The following is a 17150-nucleotide window of genomic DNA, read 5'->3' as shown; positions in this document are numbered from 1 at the left end:
GCCCTGCAGCTGGAGTCTGCGGCGCACGCTGGGAAGCGGCGAGGTGCCGGAGCGGGGGTGCAGCGATGCGGATTCTGGGGGCTCCTACCAGTGGTGCAATGGCCGTGCTTAGTGCTGAGTTCCAGCTTTGAGACAGAGGAGAGAAGCGGTCCAGTTCGGTTCTCGACACCGGTCGGACCACGGAGGAGGACAGCAGCCGCCATCTTGGAGAGCTGATGTAATCATCCCTGTTTTCTACTGATCTCAGCTCACTCAGCTACGGAACAGGTGATTTCAGGCTGGTATTTGCCTGCGTCTCGCAGACAGATCGCTCAGGCTCGGGGCTGGAGAACCAGTGGAGAATATTCCTAGGGGCTCGCTCCTGGCAAGGCGTGCGCCGGGCTCTGAGCGGCTGGAATCTGGTTCCCGGGGCTGCTTTGGCCCAGCGCTGGGGAACCTGCGGAGACTGCGTGTTGAGGCCAGCTCCAAGTGGAGCGTGCGCTGAGCTCGGGGCGGCTGGGTTCTGACTCCCAGAACAGTTTTGGCCCGGGGCTGGGGAGCCCGCGGGGACTGCGTCTTTGAGCCTGCTCCCAGCGGAGCGTGCACCGAGCTCAGAGAGCTTGGAGCGGCCGGGCTCTGGCTCCCGGAGTTGCTTTGGCCTAGGGCAGGGGAACCCGCGGGGGTCGCTCCTTGGAGCCTGCTCCTAGCGGAGCGTGAGCTGGGATCGGAGAGGCCGGGTTCTGGCTCCCGAAGCTGCTTTGGGCCAGGGTTGGGGAACCTGCGGTGACTGCTTCTTGGTCCGGGTCCTGCTGGATGCTGTGGGGGCCAGGGGGGCAGAGTGGAGCTGCCGCCTGCACCCAGAGCAGGCCAAGTGACCTGCCGGCACCCCAACTGCAGCTGGGGCCGAAGAGAGTAGCCGCCCATGCCTAGAACAGGACCAGCGACCCGATGGCGTGGTAGCCAAGTCACCCTGTTTGGAGTAGGGGCTGTGCAGAGCCGCCGTCTGAGCCTGCAAGATAGGCAGACCTGAGTCCCACTGGCAGGACAGGCCCGGTAGCCTGCCAGCGTGGTGGACACGTAGCACCAAGGCAGTCACGTCACACTGGTTGGAACGGGGGTGGAGCAAAGCCGCCGTCCGTGTCCGAAAAAGGCCCAGCGCCCAGCGACCCGTTGGAGAGGCAGTCAGGTACCCCCATTGGGAGTGGGGGCTCAGCAGAACTGCTGCCCGAGCCCGCAAGGTAGGCAGACCTGCGACCCACCGGCGGAACAGGCCTAGAGGCCTGCCAGCGTGGTAGACACGTCTCACCAATTGGAGTAGGGGCCGAGCAGAGCCGCCGCCCACATCTGGATCAGGACCAACGACCCGAGGGCGTGGTAGTTACGTCACCACAATTGGAGTGCGGGCAGAGCAGAGCCGCCACCCGCGCCCGCAGGGTCGGCAGACCTGCGACTGACCAGAGTGGTAAACAGATCACCCTAATTAGAGGAGGAGCACAGCCACTACCTGCCCTGCAAGGGAGATTTTCCAACTATACAAGAGCAATATAAATAAATAGGGGGAAAATTTTAAAAACACAACAGTTTCACCAAGCAGAAAGAAACGCGAGCAGTATGAAAAGACAAGGAAAGAAAGGACCACAAGCAATGCAGGTCAACTGAACTTTAGAAGAGGTAATAGCTGCAACAGATGGAATGTCAGAAAAAGAGTTCAGGATATACATGCTTCAGATGATCTGGAGTCTCAAGGAAGACATGAGACAGCAAAATCAGACAATGAAAGATCACTTTGACAAGGAACTACATAAACAAATCCAGGAAGTAAAAGATCAATTACACAGGGAGATAGAGGTAATAAAAAACAAACAAATAGAAATCCTAGAAATGCAAGAAGCAATAAACCAACTTAAAAACTCAATTGAGAATACTACCAGCAGAGTAGATCACTTAGAAGATAGAACATCAGAAAATGAAGACACAGTATTTCAACTTGAAAAGAACATAGACAGCTCAGCAAGACTGCTAAGAAACCATGAGCAGAACATCCAAGAAATATGGGATAACATTAAAAGACCAAACTTAAGAGTCATTGGGATACAGGAAGACACAGAGCTCCAAACCAAAGGAATAAACAATCTATTCAATGAAATAATAATGAGAAAACTTCACAGACTTGAAGAATGAGACAGAATCCCAAATCCTAGAAGCCTACAGGACGCCGAATGTGCAAAATCATAAGACATCCACACCTAGAAACATTATAATGAAGATGCCCAACATACAGAATAAGGAGAGAATTTTAAAAGCTACAAGAGAAAGGAAGCAGATTACATTTAGGGGTAAACCAATCAGGATAACAGCTGATCTCTCAACACAGACTCTGAAAGCTAGAAGATCCTGGAATAACATATTTCAAACACTGAAAGAAAATGGGTTCCAACCAAGAATCATGTATCCGGCGAAATTAAGCTTCAGGATGGAAGATGAAATTAAAACCTTCCACGATAAACAAAAGTTAAAAGAATTCGCAGCTAGAAAACCATCTCTTCAAAAAATCCTTGGCAAAACATTACAGGAAGAGGAAATGGAAAATAACAATGAAAACCAACAGTGGGAGGTAGGACAGTAAAGGGGGGAAAGTAATCAAAGAGGAAAACAAATCAGGTTTAGTAACATTAATAAACAAATATGGCTGGAAGAACAAACCATATCTCAATAATAACCCTAAATGTTAATGGCTTAAACTCACCAATTAAGAGACACAGGCTAGTTGAATGGATCACAAAACAAGACCCAACAATATGCTGCCTACAGGAGACGCATTTGATAGGAAAAGATATACATAGACTGAAGGTGAAAGGTTGGGAAAAATCATACCACTCATATGGACTGCGGAAACAAGCAGGAGTGTCCATACTCATATCTAATAAAATAGATTTCAAGCCAAAGTTAATCAAAAGGGATAAAGAGGGACACTGCATACTGCTCAAGGGAACCATAGACCAACAAGACATAACAATCATAAATATATACGCCCCAAACAATGGTGCAGCTATGTTCGTCAAGCAAACTCTTCTCAAGTTCAAGAGTCTAATAGACCACCATACAATAATCATGGGAGACTTCAACACACCTCTCTCACCACTGGACAGATCTTCCAAACAAAAGTTGAATAAGGAAACTATAGAACTCAATAACACAATTAACAACCTAGACTTACTTGACATATACAGAATATACCACCCAACATCAAGCAGTTACACTTTTTTCTCAGCAGCACATGGGCCAAGGACCTAAACAGACACTTCTCAGAGGAGAACATACAATCAATTAATAAGTACATGAAAAAATGCTCACCATCGCTATCAGTCAGAGAAATGCAAATCAAAACCACCCTAAGATACCATCTCACTCCAGTAAGATTGGCAGCCATTATGAAGTCCAACAACAACAAGTGCTGGAGAGGATGCGGGGAAAAGGGTACACTTGCTCATTGTTGGTGGGACTGCAAATTGGTGCAGCCAATTTGGAAAGCAGTATGGAGATTTCTTGGAAAGCTGGGAATGGAACCACCATTTGACCCAGCTATTCCCCTTCTCGGTCTATTCCCTAAAGACCTAATAAGAGCATGCTACAGGGACACTGCTACATCGATGTTCATAGCAGCACAATTCACGATAGCAAGATTGTGGAACCAACCTAGATGCCCTTCAATAGATGAATGGATAAAAAAACTGTGGCATTTATACACAATGGAGTATTACTCTGCATTAAAAAATGACAAAATCATAGAATTTGGAGGGAAATGGATGGCATTAGAGCAGATTATGCTAAGTGAAGCTAGCCAATCCTTAAAAAAACAAATGCCAAATGACTGCTTTGATATAAGGGGAGTAACCAAGGACAGGGTAGGGATGAAGAGCTTGAGAAGAAGATTAACATTAAACAGGGATGAGATGTGGGAGGGAAAGGGAGTGAGAAGGGAAATCGCATGGAAATGGAAGGTGATCCTCAGGGTTTTACAAAATTACATATAAGAGGAAATGAGGGGTAAGAGAAGAATAATACAAGTGGAAGAAATGATTTACAGTAGAGGGGGTAGAGAGAGAAATGGGGAGGGGAGGGGAGGGGAGGGGATGGGGGATAGTAGAGAATAGGATAGACAGCAGAATACATCAGACACTAGAATGGCAATATGTAAATCAATGGAAGTGTAACTGATGTGATACAGCAATCTGTATAGGGGTAAAAATGGGAGTTCATAACCCACTTGAATCAAACTGTGAAATATGATATATTAAGAACTATGTAATGTTTTGAACGACCAACAATAAAAAAAAAAAGAAGAAGCTGAGGGCTTAGGAAATGATAGAGAGGGTAATTTCAGGACTCAGTGAAGATTTCCCAGGGAAACACCTCTCTAATTTGAGACTTGATGGTATATATATAATAAAAACAAACAAACAAACAAAAAACCTGATACCCAGAGTGATTCTGAGTTATTTGTACAAGATTAGTCACATAGCTAGATGGGGCCAGAGCTAGAATTCTTCCCTTCAGAATGGCTGAAAATGAAAATATGGTGAAACATTGACAACAGAATCTAAAAGAGCAAACCATGGAAATATATCAGATTTATAGAGTATAATTTTTGCAGAAATATGATTTCCATCCATCCTTAAAATAGAGGAAAAAGAACCATTGTTTGTTAGGCAGAATAAATTAAAATAGGAAGATAGCTGTTCATGGAACAGTTTGAAAGTAAGATGCAGTTGTCTGATGGCATATAGGAAAATGATCTTCTCAGCAACTTCTAAGACATTTTAATAATAACAATAAAAAAACATAATAATGGTGATGGTATTATTAATAATATCTGTCATTATTGAATGTGAGGCACCATATTAAGCTTCTGTGTACAGTGGTTTATTGTATTATTTCAATCCTGATTTAGTCAGTTTTTTCACTGCTATGACCAAAAGACCTGACAAGAACAATTAGAGGAGAACTTTTTCTGGGGGCTCACAGTTTCAGAGGTCTCAGTCCATAGATAGTGACTCCATCCTAGGGGCTGGAGGTGAGGCAGAGCGTTTTGTTAGAAGAGTGTTGTGGAGAGAATCGGCTCAAGACATCACACCAAGGTGGAGGTGGGGAGGGGGGGAGAGAAAGAGAGAGAGAGCCATACAGACACACTAAGCTTAGCTCACCAATGTATACCCCCAATGACCCACCTCCGTCAGCCACACCCTACCATCCTGCAGTTACCACTCAGTTAATTCCTGTCAGGGAATTAATTCACTGATTGGGTTAAGGCTCTCATAACCCAATAATTTCTCCTTTAAACCTTCTTATATTATCTCACACATGAGCTTTTGGGAGACACCTAGTATCTAAATCATAACAGATCTTGAAATCTAAATATCACTGTGTCATTTTGTAAATGAAGAAACTGAAACTCAGGTTAAGTAATCCCTGAATCACACAGGTAATCAGCTATAGAATCAAACATCAAATCCTTGTGTGTTTGAATTCTAAAGCTGGTGTATCTCAAACTTGAATAATGAATATAAACCCTCCTTCTAAAAGGAAAGTAATTTCCTCCCCTTATCCCATATTGATTCATTTTTATTATAAAACTAGTTACTTAAATAGTTACTTAAAAAATTCCTTTTGTCTATAGCTCTTATAAAATTAGAAACACTAAAAACATAAAAATATAAGAAAACTTACAAAATCAATAGAATTCAAATTAATGACATTTAATGTGAAAGATAAAGTTTTGCAGAAATGAAAATGCTGATTGCAAGATGAATTTGTAGCTTACTGTTGCACAGATTTTTTTTTAAGTTTGTTATGCTTATATTACCTACCATGTACTTGGTGAAAACTAGTTTCATCTACAAATTTTCTCTATTCTAATTTCTTCAGAATATCCCTTTGGACAGTACTTTGTAGTGTCATTTGTCCTCCACTGGGTATAATCAGTTATTGTTAATTCTTTTTCTATTTTCATTAACTATGATAAACCTTACAATTTGGCACCAATTTTATGGTTTGGGGTTCTGAAATGTCCATGCACTGTGTATTTAGTTAAAAGGTTTTGGTCAATCATGTGATCTATGATATGTTCATGTTAATTATTTTGGGGTTATTATCTAAAAGAAACCGCATCTTTGTACTGCAAAAAATTCCAATGTAGAAGAAACCATAAAATTTAAGAAATTTATAGCCTCTGTCAATCATAAATAGGCCTTTGTTGTTTTCACTTAATGAAAAAAATCATACTTCAGTTTTTCTCAAAACTCTGTTTCCATCCCAATAGCTATCTGGTTTCTGTAAGGCTAATAGTGGAGATCTAAGGAAGCTTCCATCTCTGTCACTTAAATACTGTCTTAATTCAAGTCACCACTATTTTGAATCTGAATTCATGCTATGGCCCTCAGTTTAGCCCCCACCAAAACATCTCTACAGTGTGAGTTTTTCTAGAATATAAACTTTAGGGAGTTGGGGTTGTGGCTCAGTGGTAGAGCACTCTCCTAGAATGCTTGAGGCATGGAGTTTGATCCCCAGCACCACATAAATATAAGATAAAGATATTATGTCCACTTAAAACTAAAAAAATAAATATATAAAAAAGTCCTTGTCTTTAAAAAAAAATTTTTTTTTAAATAAACTTTTGGAGGCTGGGGATGTGGCTCAAGCAGTAATGTGCTCACCTGGCATGCGTGCAGCCCGGGTTCCATCCTCAGCACCACATACAAAGATGTTGTGTTCTCTCTCTCTCTCTCTCTCTCTCTCTCTCTCTCTCTCTCTCTCTCTCAAAAAAAAAAAAATAAAATAAAAAATAAACTTTTGGGTCTCTACTTAGGAATACTCTTTCCTGAAACTTTTCCTCAGTGCTTCTAATCTTTCACCTCCCACCCCATAGAGCATCATCCTCTGTTCCAGTTAGCTTTCCTTCCTGTCCCTCCTTTATAACTTCAGATGCACATCTCTGCTTTAATACTTAGCACTTTGTGTTGTAATCTTTGATTTTTTTTTTTTTGGCGGGAAGTTCTCCCAGATAGATTATTAGCTTCTTGACATTATGCCTGCTTTATGCATGTCTCACTAGCACATTATGTGAATGGGAAGAGGATTCAGTGATATAGTTATGATTCTTAATCACTGATCAGTTGTGATTTTAGAAGTGAGGAGTCTAAGGCAAGAGCAAAGTACACATTTCCTCATCTTTCTTATTTATATAAAATCTGTATGAATTACCTAACTCATGGAGTAGACTCTTTGAACCTGTAAGGAACATAATGTTAGAGAAGTAATGTTTCCATGAAGAATTAAAAGATAGCATTGTTTTGAGGCTAGGGTTGTGGCTCAGCAATAGAATGCTTGCCTAGCACATAGGAGGCCCTGGGTTCCATCCTCAGCTCCACGCTAAAATAAATAAAATAAAGGTATTGTGTCCAACTACAACTAAAAAATAAATATATAAACAAAGATAGCATGAGATGAATGTTAACTGGTGGGCAGGAAACGGTGGAGGGGGTGTGGGTATCCCATACAATCTGGTCAACCAGGTTCATAGGTAAGGGGTCTTTTTTTAGTATGGTGTTTCATGTCAGCCTCACAAGTGGAGCAGAATGGCCAGTCTTCTGCCAAAAGGGCCAGAAAAGATGAACAGGCTGATTCTGGGGCCTGACTGATGCTAGGAGCCCGGATATTGATTGTTGTATTGAATTTAGAGAGAATATCTCGGCTGAGCAAAGGAACTGGACATTGGGGCATAATTAGGAACGTCTGGAAGAATGGGAAGTTGTCTATGGAACAGAGTAATAAGGGAGTCTTTCTTGGATAGATGGTCTTTCCTCCTACCCCGACAATAGGAGAGGTGGACGGTACCGTTTGCCCCCAGAATTCTGTCAGGACTAAGAAGATAGCCCCAGTGTCAAGGAGAAAGTCAACCTTGCGCCTATCCACCTGAATCTGCACCCTGGGTCCCTGTCTATTGATCGTTATGGCCGGGGACAAGGACCCAAGACTCCGTCAATTGATTGCCATGCCCAGAAGATCGGAGGGTTCCCTGGTCATAGGCCTCCTACGGGATCTAGGACAGTCAGAGCCCCAATGACCTTGTTGTTGACATTTAGGGCATGAGGTATGTGGAGTATGTAGTGCGGGACATGCCCTGGCCCAATGTCCCTCCTTGCCACACTTGAAGCAGGCGCGGGGGGGGGGGGTTGACCTGAGGTGATGGGTGGTGACCTGAGGAAGCACCCTGCAGGGCCTGGGCTAGCATCTGAAATTTCTCAGTCTGGGGGGTGGCAGGGCCTTGTTCGAGCTTTTTTAGTTTGGCCCGGATGTTGGGGTAGTTCTGCAAGAGGAAATATGTCATAAGGATATGACGGCCATCTGGGGTTTCAGGATCTAGGTTACTGCTGAAGGGCTTTCATAAGCTGATCCAGAAATTCCGATGGAGTCTCTTGTAATTTTTTGAAATTGATGGCCTTACGTGCCGCTTTTTTGAGCCCAGCAATAATATATGCAGAGAATCAGTCCCTACTCTGTGTGCCAGCTTGTATATTATCTGGGGCAGCAAGTGGCCCTGGAGGGTGATTGGGATTAACTTGGTGAGTTTCATCCGCATGGGCTCTGGCAAGTTCCCAGACTCTGGTACGTTCCTCAAGAAGGAGAGTGTTAGCCAATAACATATAAGTGAGGCTATAAGCCTGGAGGACCCATTGAAACTCTCTTCTGTGGTGAATGAGCCCAACCTTCCCTCAAATTGCGTGAAGTCATTCATAGAGAACAGGATATGTACCTGGATAATGCCCTCAGGTCCAGCAACCTCTCTTAGGGGGCCTTGGTTTGTGGGACTAGGGAGCAGGACCTATTTTGGGGGGACTAAAGGTGTTGGCCGAGTCAGGGGGAGCACCTGAGGGGCTGGACGGAGCCAACGGGGGTGGTTGGTAGGGATAGGTTTCATCTGCTGGATAGGCCGGGGTGAAAAACGAAGAAGAGAAAAAAAAGCCTCAACATAGGGGATCTCCATTTTTTCGAGCGCTCGCAGAAGTTAAACAGATCTCTGAGAATTGCGGGATCTAGGGATCCTCCTGGGGGCCATTGACTTTGATTGTCTAATTGATAGTAAGGCCAATCTGTGTGCAGAATTTAATAAGAGGGAGTCTGCAGGGAGGGAAGAAGAGGCCCCCATAGGTAGGAGAGGGACAAGAGTGGTTAAGAGAGAGAGGAGTGCCTGTTCTTCTACCCCTCAGTACCTCCCACTCATGAACTGGGTTCCAGAGAGTCCACCATGACCGTGAAGGTCGTGGTGGGGTACGTTCTCTCCTCCAGATTGGGCATCAGAGATTTGCTGGACGATTACAGTCAAAGCCCCTGCGTAGCCCGTCTGAAGTTGGATATCCCCGATAGGGGAACTCACCTACTGAAGAGCCAGTGTTGTGTGAGTAGTAGCAGCGTGCGAAACCTTAAGAGGGGGGGGCCCTCGAGCAGCGAGGCATTCCCCCTCCTGGGTTTCAGCACCAGTGAGAGAATGAACAAGGCTCATGGTTGGAGAAAATGCCCATTTATTGAGGAACAGCTCTGCATATTTATAGAGCCAGGGGTGGTTTTACAGTTATGACAGTTTAATGGTTGAATGGTTTGACAGTTGGCATGGGGTGCTTTCTGATTGGTGGGTAAAGATCATGTGAGCCAGCAGGGCTAGTCTGATTGGTGGGTAAGGATCATGTGAGCCAGCAGGTCTCACCATTGGATGGCTCTTCTCAAGGGATGGGGAAGTTAGTCTTTGGAGCCAGGCTGACTCCCAACAGTTTTGTTTCTCTTTTGGTTAGGTGCTGTGATTGTCTCCACACCCCAAGACATTGCATTGATGGATGCACATAAAGGTGCCGAGATGTTTCGAAAAGTCCATGTGCCGGTAAGCATCGACAGCTTCATTGTTGAAAAAAATGAAACTCTTCTAACTGAAGAAGCAAGTAATTGAAGAATACAGTCTGAGTTTTAATTTAGTCCAGTATAGAAATTTTTATGAAATTCCTAGTTCATATTTATGATCAATTTAAAAGCTCTTATAGGTACCTGTCTATACATTATTTATTAAGAAAAATTCTGAAATATCCTTCTGATACAAGTTTTCTGAAAAAGTTCTATTCCTCTCAAATACTTGTAGCCTTCTTCACTGAAAAAAAAAATAATGACAATGATGAGCATTTTAGGAAACTAGTAGATAGACTTGAAGAGATCACTTATGGGAGAACAAGTGAAAAAAAGAATACTTTTTGTTTTTGTTGTCTCCTACTGTTATAGTTTGATGTGAGGCATGCCCCAGAAGCTCACATGTGAGACAATGCAAGAAGGTTCAGAGTAAAAATTATTGGATTGTGAGAGCCTTAACCCAATCAGTGTATTAATTTCCTGATGGGATTAACTGAGTGGTGACTAGAGGCAGGGGGGGTGTGGCTGGAAGAGGTGAGACATTGGGGATGAGGTTTGGGGGTATATATTTTGTGTCTGGCCAGTGGAGTGGCTCTGCTTTCTGATCATCATGTGAACTGCTTACCTCTATCACACTCTTCTGCCATGAAGTTCTGCTTCACCTCGAGCACTTTCAGCCTCCTCAAGGAATAGAGCCAGCTTTCTATGGACTAAGACCTCTAAAACCGTGAGCCCGCAAATAAACTTTTTCTTCCCTACAATTGTGCTGGTTGGGTCCTTTAGTCACAGCAGCGAAATAGCTGACTAAAACACCTACATTTTAACTCACTATTAGCTTACCTTCTTCTAAGAGATACTTCAGGATTTTCTGCACAGTATGATAAAATTGAACAAGGTAAAAATATAATAAAACAGACAAAGAATAATTTAAATCAGATAGAATGAATAGAAAGTCAGTATAAATGCATGCCATTAGAACTTCAGTACCTGCTAGAGGCATGCCCTGAGTTTTCTACCAGCCAAGGGCACCATTAAAACACCCTCAACTACCACAAGGTGAAAAAAGTCTGGATGCTCCAGAGAAACAGCTGAGACCAGAAGAGAACTTTTCTGTGTTCTCAGAAAGAAGCTATATATATTGAACATGTTCTCATTACTTTTTTATAATAAAAAAAGCTTTCTCCTTTAAGTATGCCTCAACAAGAGAAACTGTGCCAGGGGACAATTAGAGTAAGCTAAGGTGACAAAGTGTACAAGGTGTACAAGTACAAGGCCAAGGTGATACTTCTGTCTATGCAGCTCTCTAATGGACTTGCTAACTTCAAGGATAGATTTTAAAGTTTATACAACAGAGCTTTTTTAGCTCTTGGATTAGCTTCAGAGATCTCATCATTCTCTCTATCTCCTGTTTCCCATAACAAGTTGTATGCTCAATTATGTTCATTTTGGCATAGAAAGAATTCATAACTATCTTCAGATACTTCAATGAGACCATGACACAGGATAAGACCCAATAATGTATTAGAATGAATGGACTCTCAGAAAAGCTTTCATAAATGTTTATCAGGGGAGATTTGAAAAGTATAAAATTGTACAATAGTGGGATTCAGGTGACCCTCCTTGACAAGTACCTCTTCTCTCTTGCCAGTTAATGCAGAGCTGTGTGCATTGACAAGACGTGGAGCTCTGGGTTGGATCAACATGCTCTGGTGAAAATAGAGGAGCCTGGGAAGTGGGGGTTGTGGCTCAGTGGTAGATTACTTACCTTACATGCACACAGCACCACAGGGCAAAAAAAGAAAAAGAGGAGAAAATTGAGCCTAATAAGGAAGACACCTTAACTCTTACCTTCCAGGTAATCTAAGGCTATTTTTCACTAGCAAGGGTAAAATTGTGATTGATAAGTAGTGTAGGGCAAGTGTTCTATGTTGTGAATTTTAGCTTAGAAAAATTTTAAAGCAATGATATCCAAATGGTCATCTCATAAAACTTTGTCTCTAAAACACCTAGTTTGAACAGAGTGACTTTACGACCTCCAAGAAAAACTAGAAATGAATAATGCCCACCCAGATAGCTAAAAAGGTTTGCTTATTATATGATATTTTAAACTATAAAATTAAGAGAGAGGGCTTTCTACTAAAAATGATGACCCTGAATTTATAAGTAATCTGTCATTCTTTCTGGCAGAAATGAGGTAATAGAGCCCATGGTCTGTTAAGATCACCTTAAGGTTAGGATAATGGCCTTCTTTCTGTGTGTAAGTAAATGCTTAACTTCTCATTCTGTAAGGTGGAGGTAGAGAAACTTGTCTAGCTCATTCAAAACATCATGAAGTCTGTGAGGAAAATAAACTTAAAAGGGTGGGAGTAAGAACTTTTTCCTATTTTATCCCCTTGTCAATAGACCATTTCAGCTGACACTGTCATTTGAGGTGGCAGCGGCTATGGGGAAGTTCCTACTAGACTACTAGACTTTGCTAGTTGAGAGTCTGATAACTATAGTTGCCAAATTCAGCATGTCTAACTCCTTTTAGTTCAGGAGTTAACTTGCACTTACTGGCAGACCGTGGCACTTACTATCTGTTAATAAATAAATAAAAAGGTAAACAGCCTCATACTGTTCTAACAAAATTTTCTCTAGGTTTTAAGACAGAAAGTAGAAAGATAATCCTTCTAGAACATAACAAAGGGGGAAAGGGATGGTCACAAAATCCAGGTTAGGCTATTATTAGGTGGATGCCATTGAAGGATAAAAGTTGAGGATATTAGGGAATGTGGGAAGAAGTATCTCAAGTGAAGGATGATGGGCTGTATAAGGCACATAGGAGTATTTCAGGCATTATTTAGAGAATAAGAGAACTGTTTGGGATCGAACAGTTAATGTTGGAGTTCAGATTTTCAGAATTGGAGCAGATCTGGGTCATGGTAAGGTCCAGGATGTGGTTGTGGGTGTGTGGGACTGAAGGAGAGTAGAAATAAGTCACTGAAGCTGTGTAATCTAAGATTGATTCCAAGATGGAATTAATGGTTCCTTCCTTTGTTTTTTTTTAATGCCTTCCAATATCTTTATTATAGCCCTCTTTTTTCACCCATATTTTAAAATTATTTGCCCTCTCAACTGTGAAATTTTTTAAAGAGGTAGAATGTCTTAATGATTTCTTAAACTTTCAGATCAAAAAAGATGTTCAACAACATTTACAAGTAAATGAGTGAGAACTATTTTGACAATGAGCTCTATCTGTGATTTGACAACCATAGTGCAGCTACCTTGAGAAGGGAATCTGGGCTGAAAGTGAGAAGTGGATTTGATCACTTCTAAGAACCCCTGGCTCTTAAAAGCCTCAGAGTCTAAATAATGGTAAAGTGTTTGAAATTAGAAAGTGTTCCATAAATGCAAAGGAGATGTTATGCTTTATTTATCCTACTTTATTCCATTTTTCCTCTGGTTTTTAGTCTTGTTCTCTGTTTTCCCCCTTTTGAAGTGCATTAGTTACCATGGAAACAATGATGTCATTGGAATTCATTGGTATGGAATAAGTTAGTAATGTCTGCTGAAGATAATTTAAATGATTTTCTTAAAACTCAATGCATAGATATCGAAAGGTGGAGAAGAGATGAACTATTAAATTCTCTATTCTCTGCTTGAAATGATATCAACTATGCCAGTACTTGTAGGTACACAATTTTTTTTAATTAAAAACATTCAGTTTTACACATTTTTAATAAGTAATTTATGTAATTTCTCACCTAACCTATTTTTATTACCTTCGTTTACAAGGGAGTCCCAGCCCTAGTGATTTGGAGTTCTTCCCCTACCATTTGAATTTTTGAGTCACAGATATTTCACTTCCTTCTTTGGTCATATCCTTCCCAACCCATGAAAATTATCTTAGAATATGTTTACTCTCTTATTCCTTCCTCAAATAAGGGATCACTTAGTAAATACATATTTACTGATATTGAGTGCTTTCTGTAAGTACTGTACTATGATAAGCTTCCTTGTAGGACTTACAAAAGAAAAAAGGAGACAAAGCCTGTTTCTTCAAGTACTTCCTCAATCTGCCAACCAACTCCATGGTGGTGCAGGGTCTCTAAATTCTGAGGAGCATGAAAACACAATCCTCCTGCAAATGCCATGATTTTATTCTCTTTTATTGCTGAGTAATATTCCATTGTGTATATCTGCCACATTTTTTTATCCATTCATCTATTGAAAGTCATCTAGGTTGGTTCCACAGTTTAGCTACTATAAATTGTGCTGCTATAAACATTGATATGGCTGTGTCCCTGTAGTATGCTGTTTTTAGATCCTTTGAGTATAGACTGAGGAGAGGGATAGCTGGGTCAAATGGTTGTTCCATTCGCAGTTTTCCAAGAAATCTCCATACTGCTTTCCATTTTGGCTGCACCAATTTTCAGTCCCGTCAACAGTGTGTGAGTGTGCCTTTTTCCCCACATCCTTGCCAACATTTATTGTTGTTTGTCTTCAAAATTTGCAGATAAATGGATGGAGTTAGAGAAGATGATGCTAAGTGAAGTTAGCCAATCCCACAAAACCAAATGCCAAGTGTTTTCTTTGATATAAGAAGGCTGATTCATAGTGGGATAGGGAGCGGGAGCATAGGAGGAATAGATGAACTCTAGATAGGGCAGAAGGGTTGGAGGGGAAGGGAGGGGAGAGGGCATGGGGTTAGAAATGATGGTGAAATATGATGATAATTATTATCCAAAGTACATGTATGAAGACATGAATTGGTGTGAAAGTATTTTGTATATGACCAGAGATATGAAAACTTGTGCTCTATATGTGTAATAAGAATTGTAATGCATCCCACTGTCATATATTAAAAAGAAAGAAAGAAAAGAAAAAGAAAGAAAATACAATTCTCCTGTGGGCCATCATGGAAAAGTCATGCTTTTTAAAAATTTTTTCTTGGTACTGTAATTTTATATATGCTGGTCCTTTGCTTTATTAGTCATTATCAGCTAGGGAACTCATATCATTTTTCAAATTTCTGTTCAGGTATTACCTCCCCTAGGAAGCTTTTCCCAATATGTCAGGAAAAGTTAAATCCTTTCTCTGAACTATTTGTACATATATCTACTTTGGCTCCATTAAAGGCTTACCTATCAGTTTTCACAGAAGAATGTGAGTTCCTGGATGGCAAGAAAACATGCCTTAAACCTTTGTAGATGCTAAGATACCTGGCATAGGCTATCATGGTAAATACTTCAATCTAGGATATAACATCATCTACGGAATACTGTTCCATTTTCCCCAGGCTGATGGACTGCTCTGCCTTGAATTTTCTCTGCTGTAGCCAAGCTGGTCTTCTACTTCTTTGGATTTCTTTGTACCATTTTTTCCCTCAGAACCCTTGGCATCCTGTTTTCCTACTTTTTACCTGGGAAATCCTTTGGTACTTAGACTAAGCAAATGGCTTTTTCTCTGGGAGACTTGGTGCCACATTGCCATTCACTAGGTGAGCTCTTTCTCTCTGTACTCCAGCTGTACTCTATTTCTCCTTTTGTCAGTAATTTCTCATTTACAGTACTGTACTATAAGCTCTATGAGTACAGGGACCACCTGCTTCACTCTATGCATAGGACATGTAACTGCTCACTAAATAAATATATACTGAATGATTGAGTAGAATTTTCACAAACATATCTAAGGACTTGGGAAAAGAATGTGATCTGAGAAGAATCAGAAAAGCTCAAGTTATGATCAGGATTATTCACTTTGTAGTTGGGGTAATATATTGACGTATTTCTGGTAGACCAAGGGATTTGGACTTTATTCTTTAGATTATAGGAAGTACCCATATAGGATATGAAGCAGACAGGATAAAAAGTAGACATACTTAGTATGGCCCTTTAAAAAGTTTAATTTGGTGGAGGTGAAAAGAAAGGAGCCAGGAGACCAAGATGGTACTAAGGAAGCATTTGCAACAGTTAAAGTTATTCACACTACTAGTTGTGACCCACCAGTGATCATGAAATCGATAGTGAGAGATGTAACCAAATATTAAGTAATATTAGAGTACATTGCTCTTAGGAAGAGAAAATCTTATTTCATAAAGATTTGATGTCCGTTATAAATGCACATATATATGTGTTTATACTGGGTCAAGATGTAAAATATTTCTATTAACAGGAAAACAATCTAAAAAGTTAGAAAAAAAAAACAGGTGCAGTGGCACATGCTTGTAATCCTAGCAACTCAGAGGACTAAGGCAGGAGGATTGCAAGTTCAAGGCCAGCCTCAGCAACTTAGTGAAACCTTGTCTTAAAATTTTAAAACAGGGCTGCAGTTGTGGCTCAGTTGTAGAGTGCTTGCCTAGCATGTGTGAGGCAATGAGTTCAATCCTCAGCACCACATTAAAAAAATAAAATAAAGGTATTGTGTCCACCTACAATTAACATTTTTTTAATTTAAAAATAAAATAAAATTTAAAAGGCTGGGGTGTGACTCAGTGGTAAAGCACCCCTAGGTTCAGTCCCCAGTACTAGGAGAAAAAAAATGTTAGAAAAACACTAGAGTAGGTGATAGGTAGTACAAGTCTGACTTAAAACAATGGCAGTGAACATAGTAAGAGGAATTGAATGTACCTGACATTTTCAAGGAAGAATTAGCAAGCTTGGCAATTGACTTCATGGGGTCAGGGGTTGAACCAAAAAGTCAGAAATCAAAGAAATGTTAAGAGTTATGTTGCCATTAATAAATCTACCAGGGGCTGGTTTTCTGATCAGGGTGACAACAAACTAGAAATAAGAGGTTAGATTCTCACTCATGAATCTCTGCCCTTATTCATTGTGAAGGTTATGATTTAATACTGTTTGTCAAGGAAGAGACTGATAGAGAAAGCAATTTGGTCCTGGCTTTTTTAATATCATTTGCATCAGATAGAACCACTTATTATTCATATTTTTTAACTATTTAGAGGATTCTTTATTTAATGTTCATTTTGATTTCATTTAGTTTCAAATTACTCTCCAAATTTTATAATTTGGGGATGATAAGACGTTTTACTTGCAGAGCCATTGTTACCTAGTAGTGAAGAGCAGGAGCTCAGGAATTTGAACTGTAAAGTTCAAATTCCAGCTGTCATTTGTAACTCTTATGATATGAATAAGTTATTGTATACCTCAATTTTCTCATTCATAAAGTGGGGATTATAGTAGTATTTCCCTCAGGGAGTTGAGATGAGAAATAAAGGGGAT

The 17150-nt window shown here is 40.9% G+C and overlaps 1 protein-coding gene across 1 annotated transcript in view; it reads left to right on the top strand.

The window, feature by feature from the left end:
* The window catches only part of NUBPL (NUBP iron-sulfur cluster assembly factor, mitochondrial), a 232470-nt gene that overhangs the window by 185645 nt on the left and 29675 nt on the right, over positions 1–17150 (top strand). The window contains exon 8 of the mRNA XM_081293295.1: positions 9825–9910. Within this exon, the coding sequence (XP_081149421.1) occupies positions 9825–9910 (86 nt within the window). The remainder of the gene's footprint in view (positions 1–9824; positions 9911–17150) is intronic.

The sequence above is a fragment of the Spermophilus citellus genome, assembly GCF_964194105.1.
Source record: "Spermophilus citellus genome assembly, chromosome: 4".
NCBI lineage: Eukaryota > Metazoa > Chordata > Mammalia > Rodentia > Sciuridae > Spermophilus > Spermophilus citellus.
Note: the sequence above shows the minus strand (reverse complement) of the source record. Positions and strands in the feature narration are given on the sequence as shown.